The 17045-nt window shown below is 36.6% G+C and overlaps 1 protein-coding gene across 1 annotated transcript in view; it reads left to right on the forward strand.

Moving 5' to 3' along the window:
- Positions 1-14382, forward strand: part of TNKS2 (tankyrase 2) — a 56173-nt gene extending 41791 nt beyond the window's left edge. The window contains exons 22-27 of the mRNA XM_081104312.1: positions 1497-1594; positions 2454-2528; positions 5504-5609; positions 7957-8143; positions 10372-10528; positions 12043-14382. Coding sequence (XP_080960438.1) covers positions 1497-1594; positions 2454-2528; positions 5504-5609; positions 7957-8143; positions 10372-10528; positions 12043-12105 — 686 coding nt within the window. The 3' untranslated portion in view covers positions 12106-14382. The remainder of the gene's footprint in view (positions 1-1496; positions 1595-2453; positions 2529-5503; positions 5610-7956; positions 8144-10371; positions 10529-12042) is intronic.
- The last annotated feature ends 2663 nt before the right edge of the window (positions 14383-17045 follow it).

Raw genomic sequence — 17045 nt, forward strand, 5'->3', positions numbered from 1 at the left:
AATGCTGTATACTAGAAGTCTGGAATAGGATCAGTTAAAGGTAAATGCATCCTACTTATCTGGTAGGGTGTAGGGCAAAATGTTTAGAGATAGTCTTGAATATTTACAGTATAGATGACAAAAATTTTATAAGATAAAGAGGAGGGAAAACCCATGGCTCCCTGGAATGTTAGTATAAATATAAATAGTATCAAAAATGAAGAGAAACTAGAACCCTCAGTTGTGGACTGCCATCCTGACTCTATTACAGTAAAACCATCTGGTAAGGTAGCAAGTGTGATGGAAAGAGGTGGGTTAAAAAGGAAAAGCAGGCAGTGTTTGTACAGTAAGTACATCATAGTATGTGGCACACAGTTATTAAGACTGTTGAAAGGCTCAGGAAACCATGATGGAAACAGATACTGCCTCCAAGTGGCAAGTATATGTACCTCCATGCCACCTCTGGTCCTGACGTAAAAGCTTTATTAGCTATTATTTAGTGCAGCAAATTAATAAATTCCCTGTCCTGATATTTCAACACTGATAAAGGTCTTTCTTGAGGGAGGTCCAAAGATGCCTTATTCAAGCATATGTCAGTCTTCATTAAGTGTTTCTGCTGTAACCTATTCACCTCTGCATAGTCTCTGTACTTCCTAGAAACCTTGTAATTTAGCCATGCCTATAAATCTTCATAAGAGTGCAGCATGTTGGTGGTAATCCAGTTAGTTATTCAGACCAGAACTCTAAATTCAAATAGTGCTCTTAACCTCCAGAGGCAAACCGCCTGCCATGCATTGACCCAGCAGTAAAGGACGATCCATACCTGGAAAAACAGCAGAACTTTGGAGATCATGTTGTAGATATTAAAGGAGAATTGTTATAAATATACCAAAGAAATGGGAAAAACCTGTTTAAGATTCCATTTAAAAAGTTTTATGAGAATAAAGTTAGAAAAATATATGTGGTTATCTTGACCATTGATATTCAGGAAATAAGACAAATTCATTGCATTGAATTAAAGAACCTACTGGTATTATGGGTAAGAATAAGTGTCAGTAGTTAGTAAACTTTATGGAGTTCTTATTCTAGGATGATTTAAAATTACTTGAGGTTATGCAAGTTTCTGTCATAATTCTTCCTCATAGTTTCAATAAATAAAGGGATTAAATGCTGGAAGGGTTGCACATTTAATAAAGGAGATAATTTGAAAAAGACATACTCAGTAAGACTAGAAGATAAAGAATAGAAAGATTTTCTGAACTATTCCCACAAAACCCTTATGACTTGCCAGGTCAAATTAGTAGTTTAAATGCAGTGTGATGTTCTGTTTTGGATACTGGAATACAAAAAAGGACATTAGTGGGGAAAACGGTGAAATCTAAAACATCTTTTAAAATTGGTAGTAAGCATCAGATAAATCAGGTTATTTTTGGTTGATGTTTTTTGTTTGGTTGGTTGGTTGTTTTTGTGGGGTTTTTTTAACAAATGAATTTTTGCCTTCAAATTTCATTCAATAGGTCTTAATCCATACTTAACTCTGAACACTTCTGGAAGTGGAACAATTCTTATCGATCTGTCTCCTGATGATAAAGAGTTTCAGTCTGTGGAGGAAGAGGTATGTTCATATATCTTAAATAAATGTCAGTTCAATAACTAAGTTTCCTGTAGATTTCCAGATATACTTGAAAATTTCATAGAATATTTTATTGTCCCTAACTCCTACCTGGAAAACTTTCAAAATCTGCATTTAAGATAGACTCCCTCAGTAAACCTTAATTTCAGTAATTTAATTCCAGTTCAGCACTACAGTTAATGCTCTAACACAGAATTCCATTCGAGAAGTGGTTGCTGTCCTTTGAATGAAGATGCTAATGTCACCTCCCTTCGTGAAGGCAATTGCAAAGCCCAGTATCAGACAGGACCCAGAACAGTGGAGGACACACCCAGAAAATTTTTCTTCCAGCTTTCTTTCTACAAAATTCATGGATCCACTAACACCTTTTAATAGTGCTTTACACTTTGAAGAACTTGTACCCTTTATATGTGTGAGTTGACTACAAAGATACAAAATTGAGTGAGACTTAGTTCTAAAACCCAAGAAACTCCAACTCTTGATAAAATACAAATTGTGCTTTATTAGGGCAAAACAAATGGAAACAAATCTTTGTATTTTGGTATGTCAAGTGGTTAGCTAGCTTTGTATGTTTAGCTCCCTGTGCTTCTAGCTGTTTTTTCTTCCTTTAGTTTGAATTATATAGTTTTCACCTATAAATACGTTTTCAGATTGTTTGTACTAGCTAACAGCTATCACTAGAAAATAGTACTTGTGAACTTATAGAACTCATATTTCTTAAACCACAAAAAATATTAAAAATCCATTTTATATTCAAAAATAGAATCATATAAGTCAAGAACCATGTTCCCCAAATCAGAAAAGACATAATAGCTAAATATTTGAAATGTTTTTCCATCAGATGCAAAGTACAGTCCGAGAGCACAGAGATGGAGGTCATGCAGGTGGAATCTTCAACAGATACAATATTCTCAAGGTAATAAGTTAGTAAAAATAGTTTGCTGAGACCATAGTTTTCAAAGCCTAAAACCATAATTAACTTTCATAAGAATATAATGATCTATCCAGCCCTATAAGTCTGTGACATGGCACAGGGGATATTTTGGGAAAGAATATACCCTTGGAAAGCTTAAAATTCTGAAAACCCTGTACTGTTTTTATGATCAGTAATTCGGTGCTTCTTGAAATATTCAAGTTTAGCAGTTATGCTTTACCTTGGGGTAATGATAAGTCCTGTAGAGTTAGGGCTTTATATAAATTATTAAGGTGCTCTGTGGTAACAAAGCTGAATTTTTTTGTGGCTCCTAAAAGGACTTCATCTTTATAGTTACATCATGTTTTTTTTTATTTGTCCTAACTGACTACTCCAGGTTTCTGTGAGTCAACATACCTATCACTTTTTCATAATTTTAATAGTACTCCCTCAATACCTTCATCTTTTCCAAAAATAGTCTTTCAAAAATGTTTTTTAGTCATTCTAATGAGAGTTCTGTCTCCTTGTTGATACCAGTGACTCTTCTTAGGACCTTTTCCAACTTTGCTGTTTTTCTTTAACTATAGCAAGCAAAGAGTGTACATTCTACTTGAGATGCATAATGATTTTGTAATAACTACATTGATACATTCTTTCTTTTTTACATTGATATACTAGTATTCCTAATCATTATAAATATAAGGTGGCTAGAATTAAAATGTGGCAAATATCTAGATTTTAAACTCAAGAGTGAGCATCATCTTTCAGTTGTATATATTACTGTTTCACAAATATACTATTATGAGTATAATATTAGATGCCATATTTTAGAATTAGTGAATACTAAAACTATACATTGAGGTTGCTATGCTCATACTATTATTATATATATATTGTATATATATATATGTTATATATATTATATATTATATATATTATATACTATGCACATACTATTATAGATGATTTAAAACAAATGCATTATTCAGGTAAAGGATCATACTTCTGTGTGTTCCTTTTCTTTTTTCTTTCTTTCTTTTTTGTTAATCCTCACCTGAGGATATTTTTTCCCCATGGATTTTTAGAGAGTGGAAGAGAGTGGGAGAGACAGAGAGAACCAGAAACATCAATGTGAGAGAGGCACATTGATTGGTTGCCTGCAACCAAGGTATGGCACATGCCCTTGCCTGGAATCAAACCCAGGCCTGGCCAGGGTTGGGACTAATGTTTTTTGTTAGTTTTTATCATAGTACTAGAGGCCCGGTGCATGGATTTGTGCACTAGTGGGGTCCCTCGGCCTGGCCTGCAGGGATCAGGCTGAAACCAGCTCTCCAACATCCCCCAAGGGGTCCCGGATTGTGAGAGGGCGCAGGCCAGTTGGAGAGACTGCAGGAGGGCTCCAGGGCTTGTCCGGCTTGTCTCCAGTCCTCATCAGCCGGACCCCAGCAGCAAGCTAACCTACTGGTCAGAACGTCTGCCCCCTGGTGGTTAGTGCACATCATAGTGACTGGTCGAACAGTCAAACAGACGGTTGGACACTTAGCATATTAGGCTTTTATTATATAAGATGACATAAGAATGACATCTTGATATTTCCACTCACGGACATATATAATAATTTTTAATAAAACAAATAATTATGCCTATTACAAGCAAATTTTCAGTCAAGTCTACTTTGTCTGCAAACAGTAACAAACAGTTGTTAAGGGTGAGGGCAGGAGAGAGAACATATATTTGATTTCCAGAATACGGGCACACCTCACTTTATTGGCACTTCACTTTATTGAGCTTCACAGATTTTTCAAGTTGAAGGCCAGACCCTCCCCCAACAAAAATATAACAACTCTCTTTTTTGTGACACTTGCTTTATTGTGATGGTCTGGAACTGAATCCACCATATCTCTGAGGTATGCCAGTAGTTGAATTTGAGTAAGCTGTTTTTTCCTCTATAATATATTTTAATGCAATATTTAACGAAAAATTTTTTTTCAATGGTAAGACTTTTAATTTTGTTACTTTTTTTACCTAAATGAGATCCCTTTGTGCCTGTTGTATTCCTCGATTTTGTCTGTGGCAGTATATTGGCTTATTTTGAGTCAGAATTACAACCAGCTCCCAGGTGTGCTCTAGGACCATCAGGGGGCTATAGCACCTTTAAACACAGCTAAGAAACAGCTCGAGGATTATGAAATTTGACCTTGTAAATACTCGAGATGAGACTAGCATCCATTTTGAACTCTTCTCCAGACAAAAATTTTAAGAATTGTAGGGATAGGGAAAGATAGAGGGAGTAATAAGGGATATGTGTATGTATATTTTAAGAATGTTTATTGGTGTAGGCTATTTCAAATATTTTAATTAAAAACAGATAAAGTACTTTGAACCAGATAAAACAAAGGGAAGACATATTCTCTTTTTAATACTTAAATACAGAAAACATATCTGAGTTGGAGATATTTAGTAATAATTATAAATTAATGAGAATGGAAATATTTTAATCAATGGTTATTGACCTTTACATATGGCCTATATAGCTTTTTTCCCTTTGAAGGTTTCAGTTTCCAAAATGTAGCTATATTTCCATCTTTAGTTGATTAAAATAACATAGTTTACATTTTATTTTATTTATTTTTTTTTAAAATATATTTTATTGATTTTTCACAGAGAGGAAGGGAGAGAGATAGAGAGTCAGAAACATCGATGAGAGAGAAACATCGATCAGCTGCCTCCTGCACATCCCCCACTGGGGATATGCCCGCAACCCAGGTACATGCCCTTGACCGGAATCGAACCTGGGACCCTTCAATCCGCAGGCCGACGCTCTATCCACTGAGCCAAACCGGTTTCGGCCATAGTTTACATTTTAGAGAAAAGTTTTGCCTCTTGTGGCTATGTGGCCCATTTCTGGTTAAGATAAGCAAGAAGATAAGTAATTATTATGAGCTAAAGATGTTATTTTTCTGGTTCCTTTTTTATAGATTCAGAAAGTTTGTAACAAGAAACTATGGGAAAGGTATACTCACAGGAGAAAAGAAGTTTCTGAAGAAAACCACAACCATGCAAATGAAAGAATGCTATTTCATGGTAAGATTGCTCTCCTCCTACCTTACCACATTCTCCACATTAGAATAGCTTTTTTTTTTTTTTAATATATATTTTTGTTGATTTCAGAGAGGAAGGGAGAGGGAGAGAGAGATAGAATCATCATTGATGAGAGAGAATCTTTGATTGGCTGCCTCGTGCACGTCCCCCACTAGAGATCAAGCCCGCAACCTGGGCATATGCCCTGACCAGGAATCGAACCGGTAACCTCTTGGTTCCTAGGTCGACGCTCTACCGCTGAGCTACACCCGGCTGAGCTAGAATAGCTTTTTGTCAAGTATGAAATAATAATGAATCTATATAGTCCTTGTGTCATTTTTTATTTTTATTTTTTTAAATATATTTTATTGATTTTTTACAGAGAGGGAGGGAGAGGGATAGAGAGTCAGAAACATCCATGAGAGAGAAACATCAATCAGCTGCCTCCTGCACACCCCCTACTGGGGATGTGCCTGCAACCAAGGCACATGCCCTTGACCGGTATCGAACCTGGGACCCTTCAGTCCACAGGCCGACGCTCTATCCACTGAGCCAAACTGGTTAGGGCCCTTTTGTCATTTTTTAAAATTATTTTTGTAAATTTTATATTTATATATTCGTATTTTTTTTTTCGTTGTTTTGTGTTTGTTTTTTATTGATACCAGAGAGGAGGGAAGAGAGAGAGAAACATCAATGATGAGAGAGAATTACTGATTACCTGCCTCCTGCACAGCCCCCACTGGGGATTGAGATTGACCGGGAATCAAACCAGGACCTCCTAGTTCATAGGTTGACGCTCAACCACTGAGTCACGCTGACTGGGCTATATTCATATTTTCAACCTCTTTTGAATTTACATATTTCCCAATGGATAGCTTCTATAAACAAGATTGCCATAATGGAAAAAATACAGAAATGGGAATGTTCACTATTCATATTTTCCTCCTTTTTTTTTTTAAGTCCTAGTTTCTTTTCTTTTTTTATAATATATTTTTATTGATTTCAGAGAGGAAGGGAGAGGAAAGAGAGATAGAAACATCAATGATGAGAGGGAATCATTGATTGGCTGCCTCCTGCATGCCCCCTACTGGGGACCGAGCTCCCAACCTGGGCATGTGTCTTTGACTGGAATCAAACCCAGGACCCTTGAGTCTGCAAGCCGATGCTCTATACACTGAGCCAAACCAGCTAGGGCCTTTTTTTCTTCATATAATATTTTGCTTATTATGACACTCTGAGAAATGGTTTTATTTTTAACTAGTTGATTGAAGTAAAATTAAAGTAAGAACTGAAAATCACCTCAAAAGAATGTATGCATCCTATTCTGGCATTGACCTACAAAAATATTTATGTATTGACTTAAATGGTTTGTTATTCCTATTTCAAATAAGTGATTCTGTTCTTCAGTGTTTCTGTAAAGTGGAATTCATTGTATTTTCCTGTCTCTTAATGAACAGGGTCACTGATGTTGATGAATCAGTTAGCTATTTTATATTGGCTTTTCCCAACTCCTATCCTGACCCCACTCCCTGGCCCGGTTCCCGTGCTCAGTTCCTCCCCTTTGGCTAAGCTCCCTGTCTTTGCACACGTGCAAGGAAGAAGGAGAAAGAAGTCACTGTGCAGGGAATGAAGGCACACCTCTTTTGCAGATGGAATCTGTTAAAGCAGGTGATGAAAGGCAGAGCACTGGAAAGATAGGAAAAACAAGATATAAAGAAGAGAATGAACATTGAAAAGATCACTTTGGTTACTTTTGATATCTAAAAAATGTACATAGACATGGGTGTCATTCTGAGACCTAATGAACTCATCCTTGCTATATGAGGTGAATTATAAGATTACATGAGGCCTGGTACACGAATTCATGCATGGGTGGGGTCCAGCCAGCCTGCCCTGATCAAGGCCAGGTGGGGGAGGGGCCGTGGGCAGTTGGTGGGTCGACCCCGCCCCCTGGTCTAACTTCTGGTAGAACTCCTGGTTGAGGGGATAATTTGCATATTAGCCTTTTATTATATAGGATTGATTCTGATTTGTATAGATTTAGGGTCTGGAATTTGATAACTCTGGCATTTGTATTTCAAGTGATCTGTTTGTTATTCTAGTTGAATATGTATGTGTCTTTATTTTACCAGCTCAACTACTACCACCCTATTAGAACATTGACTTTTGTAATTCCTCTAAAATAATTATTCTAAAGCAGCGAATCAGCTGACAGTTAACTTGTCCTTGTTTTATGATTTTGCTTTATTGTAGTGATGTATGTATACTTAAGAGTTTAACTTTTAAGAAGCTTTAGTTTTTGTTCTTTTTCTTTTAAGATAAAATTGTTATTCATCTATATGTGTTTTAGGGTCTCCCTTTGTGAATGCAATTATCCATAAAGGCTTCGATGAAAGGCATGCTTATATAGGTGGCATGTTCGGAGCTGGGATTTATTTTGCTGAAAACTCTTCCAAAAGCAATCAGTATGTATATGGAATTGGAGGAGGTACTGGGTGTCCAGTTCACAAAGACAGATCTTGTTACATTTGCCACAGGTAAGAGAGCACTTGTTCTCATTTATTTTTATAAGAATCAGATAAGAACTGGTTCCATATTGAAAATTTGGGGGTGCAAGGCTAGGTAAACTTTATGGGCCAAGCACAGTTCTAAGCACTTGATCTGTTTAACTCATTTAATCATTAGTACATTTGGTGTTTTAAAGAATATGGAGAAGAACATATCATTGGGCATGAAAGAGATTTTATTGTGGGGCTGTGAACTCTAAAAATTCTAGTATTCACATGCTAAAATGGTACTACTTACGAAACCTAATTATTTCATGGCAATGCATGAAGAAGTCTCTCTTCCATTATGATATGCTCATAATCTTCAATTTATAATATTACTACTTGAAAAGTTATAATAAAGCACATCAATCCTGTAGAAAGCACATTATTATCAAATAACTACTTGTGTGCTCGCTTCAGCAGCACACATACTGAAATTGGATTTAGAGAAGACTAGCATGGCCCCTGTGCAAGGGTGGCATGCAAATTCATGAAGTGTAAATAAGCAAAAAAAAGGGGGGAGGGAGTACAAAGTAGTTATCCTGGTCTAACTCGGTTGTTAAAAGCATTCAAATAACTTGGCTCTAATTGATAAACTCCTGATAAATAAATTATCTTTTGCCATTTGAAAAATCAAATAAGATCAAACACTGAGATGAATTCTACAGTTAGGGCACTGCTTATAAAGATCTAGAGCAATAGTTATCAAACATTAGCAAGCTTCAGAATTACCTAGACGGTTAATGAAAATTCAGATTCACAGGCCCTATCTTTTGAGTTGCTGATTTAATAGTTCTGGGATGGGGTCCTAGAACTTGAATTCTACCAAGTTTCCTGATGCTTCTGATTACAGATCTAGAAGAAAAAACAACAACCTAGAGCAGTAGTTCTCGGTCTTAGCAGCACATTGGAATCACCCAGGAAGCTTTAAAAATGAATGTCTGTGTCCCACCTTCAGAGAGTCTCATTTAATTGGACTGGGGTATGATCTGGGCATTGGGATTTTTAAAGGCTTCCCAGCTGATTTTGAGAGGTTGCCAAGGTGAAGAACTATAGCCCTAGAGAGAGGTCTGTTTTTGTTTAGTTCTTGTTGTTTTCCCCCTGAATTTGGACTTTGTGTAGGTGTCTGAAGTCAGCTCTCCTGGATATGACTTCCTACCCATTTCTATTTTAGATCATAAATTGGACTGGTTAGAAGGCTTATAATTTCTTAATATTTTATAAATTGAACATTGCTATTTCTACTTTTATTATCTGGAGGCTAAATAGCAAGTATAGATTGTATCTCTTTGGAGAATAGAATCATCAACTGGTCCATCAAAATCAGGAACGGGAGATAGTTCTTTGGAATTAAAGAAGGCCAATCATATGCCAGAGGGGAGTGGGAAAGTAACCTACTTAAACTTCTGGTAGGGAAGACCTAGTTGAGCAAGTAACATTTCACCTGAAACCTGCAAAATGAATGTTAGCCATTTGAAGAGTGTTAGAATGGCTGGTAGAGGAAACAGCATATTATGTATCCTGGTCATGGGGGAAGAAAGTTTGACTATGTGAAAGAAGAAAATGTATCTGGGGCATGAAGAACACAATAAGATTAGAGAATTTGGTACCATTGTAAGGAATTTGGGGATTTCTTCTAAGTACAGTGAGCAGCCTCTAAAAGGGTTTAAGCAGAAAAGTGATGTGATCTAATTTATGTTTTTGGTTTTTGGTTTTGTTTTTTTCCTAAATCACTGGTTGCTTGAATGGAAAATTGTTTAAACATTAATTAGAGTAGAAACAGGAAGACTAAATCAGAGGCCATTATTATAGTCCAAGTGAACATTTAAGAGAAGAGAATAGATTGTAAATATATTTTGAAGGTAGAATCCACTGGACTTCATTGGAAAAACGTTCTTTGCAAACCACTTCATGGAAGTCCCTTAAAGCTCCTCCTTCCCACTTGGGCTATGATTTGTGTTTTTGCTGAAGCAGGATGGCTGAGTCTGGATACCTATACGGTTATTACATTTTCAGGTTTTATAATTAAAGTGAAAAATTCTTTCATTAATGAGAATAGTAGAAGACATTCTTATAAAGTTCACTTAGAGTGAAATGATAAAAACAGTAATAAATGTTTATGTATAAATGTATTAAAAAGCTTAGACAGTGTACACAAATAAAATTGTCATATGCTACTTTGTATTCAGTAAGATCTTTTCCTTTTCACGCTATAGGCAGCTGCTCTTTTGCCGGGTAACCTTAGGGAAATCGTTCCTGCAGTTCAGTGCAATGAAAATGGCACATTCTCCTCCAGGACATCACTCAGTCACTGGTCGACCCAGTGTAAATGGCCTAGCATTAGCTGAATATGTTATTTACAGAGGAGAACAGGTAACTCATTTTTATTTGTTATCTTCAAAAATACTTTAGAGCCATACTTGAATCTCTTCTTACTAATCTCTTAAATTAACAAGGTATATTGTCTTGAGAAATGGGTTTCTTTTTAATTTTTTGTGGGGGGGGGGGAGGAGGGGAATAATTTCAGACTTACAGAAAAGTTACAGAAATAGTAAAGAATTCCCTTTACCCAGATTTTTCAAATGTTCATTTTTTTTTTAAGATTTTTTAAAATGATTTTTAGAGAGAGAGGAAAAGAGCTGGAGAAACATCTATATGAGAGCGACACATCATCAGCTGCCTCCAGCATACCCTCCACCAGGGATTGAGCCCACAACCTGGGCATGTGCCCTGATTGGGAATCAAACCAGCAACCTCTGGGACGACGCCCAACCACCTGAGCCACACTGGCCAGGGCCCAGATGTTAACATTTTAACATTCTCTCTCCTTTATCAGTCTCGCCCTCCTGAGTAGGTGTTTATACTTTTTCTTTTTCTGACCTACTTGAGAGGACAGTTCCTTTACCCTTAGGAACATAGGCATGTTTTTTTATCCTTAAATCTGTACTATAAGTGTATTTCCTAAAAGCATGGAGCTTCTCTTAAAATTATCAAAATCAGGAAAATACCTTATTCAGATTTTGCCAGTTATACTGGATTTTTTTTTCCAGCTTTTCTAAAATACATTTAAGTAGAATTCTATATTTAGTAGTTAATCTGCCTATAGCAAAGAAATGTATAATTCCCTCTTGCTCTTAGTGACACAGATCTGGTCAAAGCATCTCTAGATTGTGTTCTGAATTGGAGATATGTATTAGAACCATCTGGGTCAGTGGTCGGCAAACTCATTAGTCAACAGAGCCAAATATCAACAGTACAACGATTGAAATTTCTTTTGAGAGCCAAATTTTTTAAACTTAAACTATATAGGTAGGTACATTGTTATTAACTTAATTAGGGTACTCCTAAGGCTTAGGAAGAGCCACATTCAAGGGGCCAAAGAGCCACATGTGGCTCGCAAGCCGCAGTTTGCCGACCATGGATCTAGGTCATTAAAAACAGACAAGCCGAAACCGGTTTGGCTCAGTGGATAGAGCGTCGGCCTGCGGACTGAAAGGTCCCAGGTTCGATTCCGGTCAAGGGCATGTACCTGGGTTGTGGGCACATCCCCAGTAGGAGATGTGCAGGAGGCAGCTGATCGATGTTTCTCATCGATGTTTCTAACTATCTCTCTCCCTTCCTCTCTGTAAAAAATCAGTAAAATATATATTAAAAAAAAAAACAAAAAAAAACAACAGACAAACACATACTTAGTACTCCTTCCAGATCTTAAGAATCTAAGGGACAGGAATCAAGGTAGAGGTGTTTTGAGAAAATGCTCTCACATGAATCTGATCCACAGCACTAAGTTTTAAAACTTCTTCCCTGAAGCTTAGGAATGCTTAGAGTAAGTCTCTTCTAAAAAAAAATTTTGTTTACCAATATTTGAATTAATCTTTCTCTTTTAGGCTTATCCTGAATATTTAATTACTTACCAGATTGTGAGGCCTGAAGGTATGGTTGATGGATAATTATTTTAGGAAACTAATTCCACTGAACCTAAAATCATCAAAACAGCTGGTGGCCTCTTAATTTTTACTCCTTTGCTGAGAAAAATCATTGTTCAACAAGCCTGTGGCAAAAGGATAAAAAATGTGAAAGAAGTTTTAACATTCTGACTTGATAAAGCTTTAATAATGTACAGTGTTTTCTAAATATTTCCTGTTTTTCAGCACTTTAACAGATGCCATTCCAGGTTAAAACTGGGTTTGTCTGTACTAAATTATAAACAATTAACTTGAATCTTTTATACGTTATGCATTGATTCTAACAGAAACTGTAATCCTCCAACAGAACTCATTTTACTAATTCAGTACTGTGTTCTTTAAAACACAGCATTTACACTGAATACAGTTTCATTTGTAAAACTGTAAATAAGAGCTTTTGTACTAGCCTGATATTTATTTACATTGCTTTGTAATATAAATCTACCGTTTCAGAATTGCAGTGGTTACAGATTTTTTTCATGTGTACCGCTCATCTGCACTTCATCCTACATCATCATGATTGATCTTTACATTTGATTTCAGAGGCTGTGTTGAGTTGTCAGTAGAGACTTTGTCAGTTGGGAAAGATTTATTTGTCACATTTAATTTGCTGATGGAAGCATGTATCTCTCATTAGAAATCTTTCCCATTTAAGAGCCTATTTCATGAACTCTCTGGGGATTTAATTTGTGCTACCTTTATATGTATAAGATACATTCCAAAGAGCTCTAACTGTGGTAGTCCTGAATATTAAAGATGCTTCTTTACTGGCATCAAACTCTAGGTTTCACGTTGGAAAAAGTTTTCATATCATTCTGTGAAAATTAGAGCAAGTGCTTTTATTTTTTTAGAAAGGTTATGTCCTGCCACTGAACAATTACGTTGTTCTTTTCATGGAATATAAATAGGAAGTTAAATTTCAGAGATGGGAAGGATAATCTTGAATAATTTTCCAGTATGTTCTAATCACTGTAAATGTAAGCAGAAAAAAATTGCAAATGGGAGTGGGTGGTTTTTTTGTCCTATTTTTTTCCTGTTCTTTTTCTTTGGCCTTACTCTTATACTTACAGCCAGTCTATACACGATAGGTAAGCTCCACCCAGAACATGAAGTGTAGGTGTCCCAGTTCTCTCCTTGCCTCCTGAATGGGCAGGTGCAGTGAGAAGGGTGCTTCTGCTCTAGGCCACCTCATCATGACATTACACCCAGTTGGAGATACGCTATCCCATAAAATGCCATTCCTAGTTTCTAATATAAACTATCTTTTCCATGAAAAATGCTAAGGCATCTTGGTACAGAGACACAAGTTACGGCTTGGCAGTCTGTTTGTTGACTCTAGCGTCCTCATAAGTCAAGGCAAGAGTTTTACTCACTTAAGTCTTTGTAAATGAGGATGTTCCCATTCACTCTATACCAATTTACCTTTGTTTTACATTTCATTCAGTCTCTAACTAATTGGTCCTTTACAGTAACTTGTACATAAAGTGCTAGAAAATCATGGTGGGTTTTTTGCCTTGATTAAGAGTTAATCAGAGTAAATACATATCTGGAGTTTCTGTGATGTAAGTTGTTTGGCAGCTGTAGAGAGAACGCTATCCCATAAAATGCCATGTAAGTTGTGATTATTATTTGAGGTCAATCCTGACCTTTAAGTGATTTTATACAGCCTTCTAATAATTGCAAACATAATCCTAAAGTCATTTCTTGGAACTCAAATGAAGTATGCCAAATTTTATATAATTTTTGAGATTCTGGAAGCTTCCATGTTTTATAATTAAGATAATGAGATGAATTGATGGAGTTTATATTTACATACCTTATATCTCATCATTTAGCCCATAATCCTCACCCTATGAGTGAATCTGGAATTGCTTATCATGTAAAATTATTGTGGTCTAAGTTTACCATATTGCAGCCTGTGTTGTTTCATCTAATCCATTGCTTAATTAGTGTGTTCAAGTTTTTCTATAAATGATTATATTGTGGTTAATATGTTAGCATGGTGACATTTTCAGATAGCTTTTTGTTTGTTGGGAGCTTGAAGGGGGGATTGGAGGGGCTAGGGGATTTTTTTTGGAGTTTTTGCATGAAATACCTTACTTTATAATGATGGAATTGCTTTTTCCTTTGTTTTGTGAATTTTTTTGAAGTGAGATTTAACTTTTTGTGTGAGTAGTACTGTTATATTCATCTAGAGTGTCTTACTTGTACTGTATCACATTCCATACCCTCATTTAATTCTTAATAAACTGTTCACTTGTTTTTTCAGGTAGCATGGTAATTACTGGAGTAGTATAAGTGTGTTGAATGGAATTTGAGAAAATGGATTAAGATTACAATAAACCACAATTGCAGGAAAACACTGTATTTCTGAGTCTAATAGTGATAAAGAATGCAGTTTAAAGAGTGAAATATTGAAGGTTGTGACCATATCTTCTCAGCTACTTTAAGATTGAAAGTAGCTGTAATATGCTTTTAGACAATTAGTCTACCCAACACTACTTTTGGCAAACCTTAAAGCTCATTCCTGGGAAATCTTTCTTCTTATAAAGAGGAGTATATTTTTGTTCTCTATATTATATAAAAAATTACAAGTTTTCAAATCTTAAATTTAGTGGTATTTATTACTCTTGAAAGAAAGCATAATAAATGTATTATGCATTTCAGTACACTGAATGTCCACATATGTGTGCTCAATTCTCTGCTTTTCATAGTAAGAGAATAATGGCACAAATAACCCATAAATCACGGCTTTAAATATATTTCAGCAGTTTGATCTTCCTGCTTCACTTAGGACAGTATTAAAATGTTTGCTGGCTAGTTCATAAGTATGCATTCCCATGTATGATGTGATCCACTTATTTGCAGGGAGATGGAGAAAGAAAACATGCAAATAAAGTTCCCTAAGCCTTTGTGATTAGAGTTCCTGACTTGCCATTTACTTACTGTCCCGTGCTGTTAAAGGACTAGAGTGACAGAGGAAGCAAGTTGTAGTACCCATTCTTCCCCTGGAGGACTGTCGTATTTTTGTAAAGTTAGACTATACTGTGGCCTTTTCACTGGCTCCTGAGTTTCTACCACCCCACCCCTCTTTTCATGCTTACTAGCTAGGCAGACTGTGACTTAAAATATTTAATTATGCTCTCCACATTACAAGCCACCATTATCGGAAGTGTCTTCTCTAATTCATTATCCACCCACAGTTGCCCCCAATCACACAAATACAGGGTGTTCCCAAAAAATGTACACACACTTTTTTCTGATAGCTCAGTTGTTTCTCTTCAGATTTAACCCATTGGAATTAGTAATTATTCAAAGTGGGTACACTTTTTGGGACACCCTATGTATACAGAGCCCCCCAAATGGCCTGCCAATATACTGAAAAGCAGTGCTATACAAAAGTAGCCTGCGGGTAGGTTGGTCCGCAGACTGTTAGCAGCTTATGGAGAGATGAAAAAAAAATGAGGAAACTTTTAGAGCACTTAGACATTGCTGCGATGTTTTTAATTTTTCTTTACAAAAAAGTTTGCAACAAATAAAAGGAAGAAAAAACTGGTCCCTCAGATAATTTGAAAGGTATAAAAGATATATCTGTTTTGTTTACCACTGGACCCATCACTTAGCACATCCTGCCTGGCATATAATAATTCCTCAGGAAACTTTTTGAGTCAATAAATAAATAGTGATTAAGTGCTTGGGCTCTAAGGTCAGATGGATTTGGATTTGAATTTTACCCTATCTCTCACCAACTGTGTGGTCTTGACCAAATTATATGACCTTGATAAGTTTCAGAGTACTTACAGGGTTGTTGAAAGAACTAAATGATGCTTTTTTTTTTCCAAATGATATTCTGTATGTGCCTTTAAGTACTATACTTGACAATAACTGCTTGTTGTAGTTAATTACTACTTTTTGTATTAATTATTATTTCCCTGTATGCTCCTGAACTAGTGGTTGGGTTTTCTCACTTGTCATGGAGACATAGAACATAGAATTTTTAAAGCAGCAAGATTAGCCACTGATACCTTCATCTAAGTGAAATCTTTCCTGGCCACTCAGCTCAGTTGGTTAGAGCATTGTCCTGATACACCAAGGTTGCGGATTCAGTCCCTGGTCAGGGCACATATAAGAAACAACCAATGAATGCATAAATAAGTAGAACAACAAATCAATGTTTCTTTCTCTCATGTGCGCGCGCGCGCGCTCTCTCTCTCTCTCTCTCTCTCTCTCTCTCTCTCTCTCTCTCCCTCTCCCTCTCTCTCTCTCTCTCTCTCTCTCTCTCTCACTCTCTCTCTCTCTCTCTCTCTCTCTCTCTCTCTCTCTCTCTCCCCCTCCCACCTCCCCCCCCCCTAAAAATAAAAAATGTCAGCCCTGCCCTGGCTGGTTGGCTCAGTGGATAGAACGTTGGCCTACCTACTGAAGGGTTCTAGGTTTGATTCCGGTCAAGGGCACATGCCCGGGTTGCATGCTCGATCCCCAGTAGGGGGCATGCAGGAGGCAGCCGATCAATTATTCTCTCTCATTATTGATGTTTTATATCTCTCCCTCTCCCTTCCTCTCTGAAACCAATAAAAACAGTTTTTTAAAAAAAGCCCTATTTTTAAAAATATGTTTTTAATAAATGAAATCTTAAGAAGCTCAAAATGTAAAGTGTATAAATCTCTAGGTGCCTGAGGATCCCATTTTGAAAATTACTCATAAAAGCATCAGAGGAGACATGGCAGCCTGGTTGGATAAGGAAAATATACCCATAACCCAAGCTGTATCATTCCTACAGTGAAAAAAAAAAACAAGCTCCACTCAAATGGACTCATTCAAAAATCGAAAACAGCCCGGCCAGTGTGTCTCAGTGGTTGAGTGTCGACCCATAAGAGGTCGTCTGTTGAATTCCCAGTCAGGGCACATGCCTGGGTTGCAGACCTGAT

The sequence above is a fragment of the Myotis nattereri genome (assembly GCF_964212035.1).
Source record: "Myotis nattereri genome assembly, chromosome: 13".
In the NCBI taxonomy this organism is placed as follows: domain Eukaryota; kingdom Metazoa; phylum Chordata; class Mammalia; order Chiroptera; family Vespertilionidae; genus Myotis; species Myotis nattereri.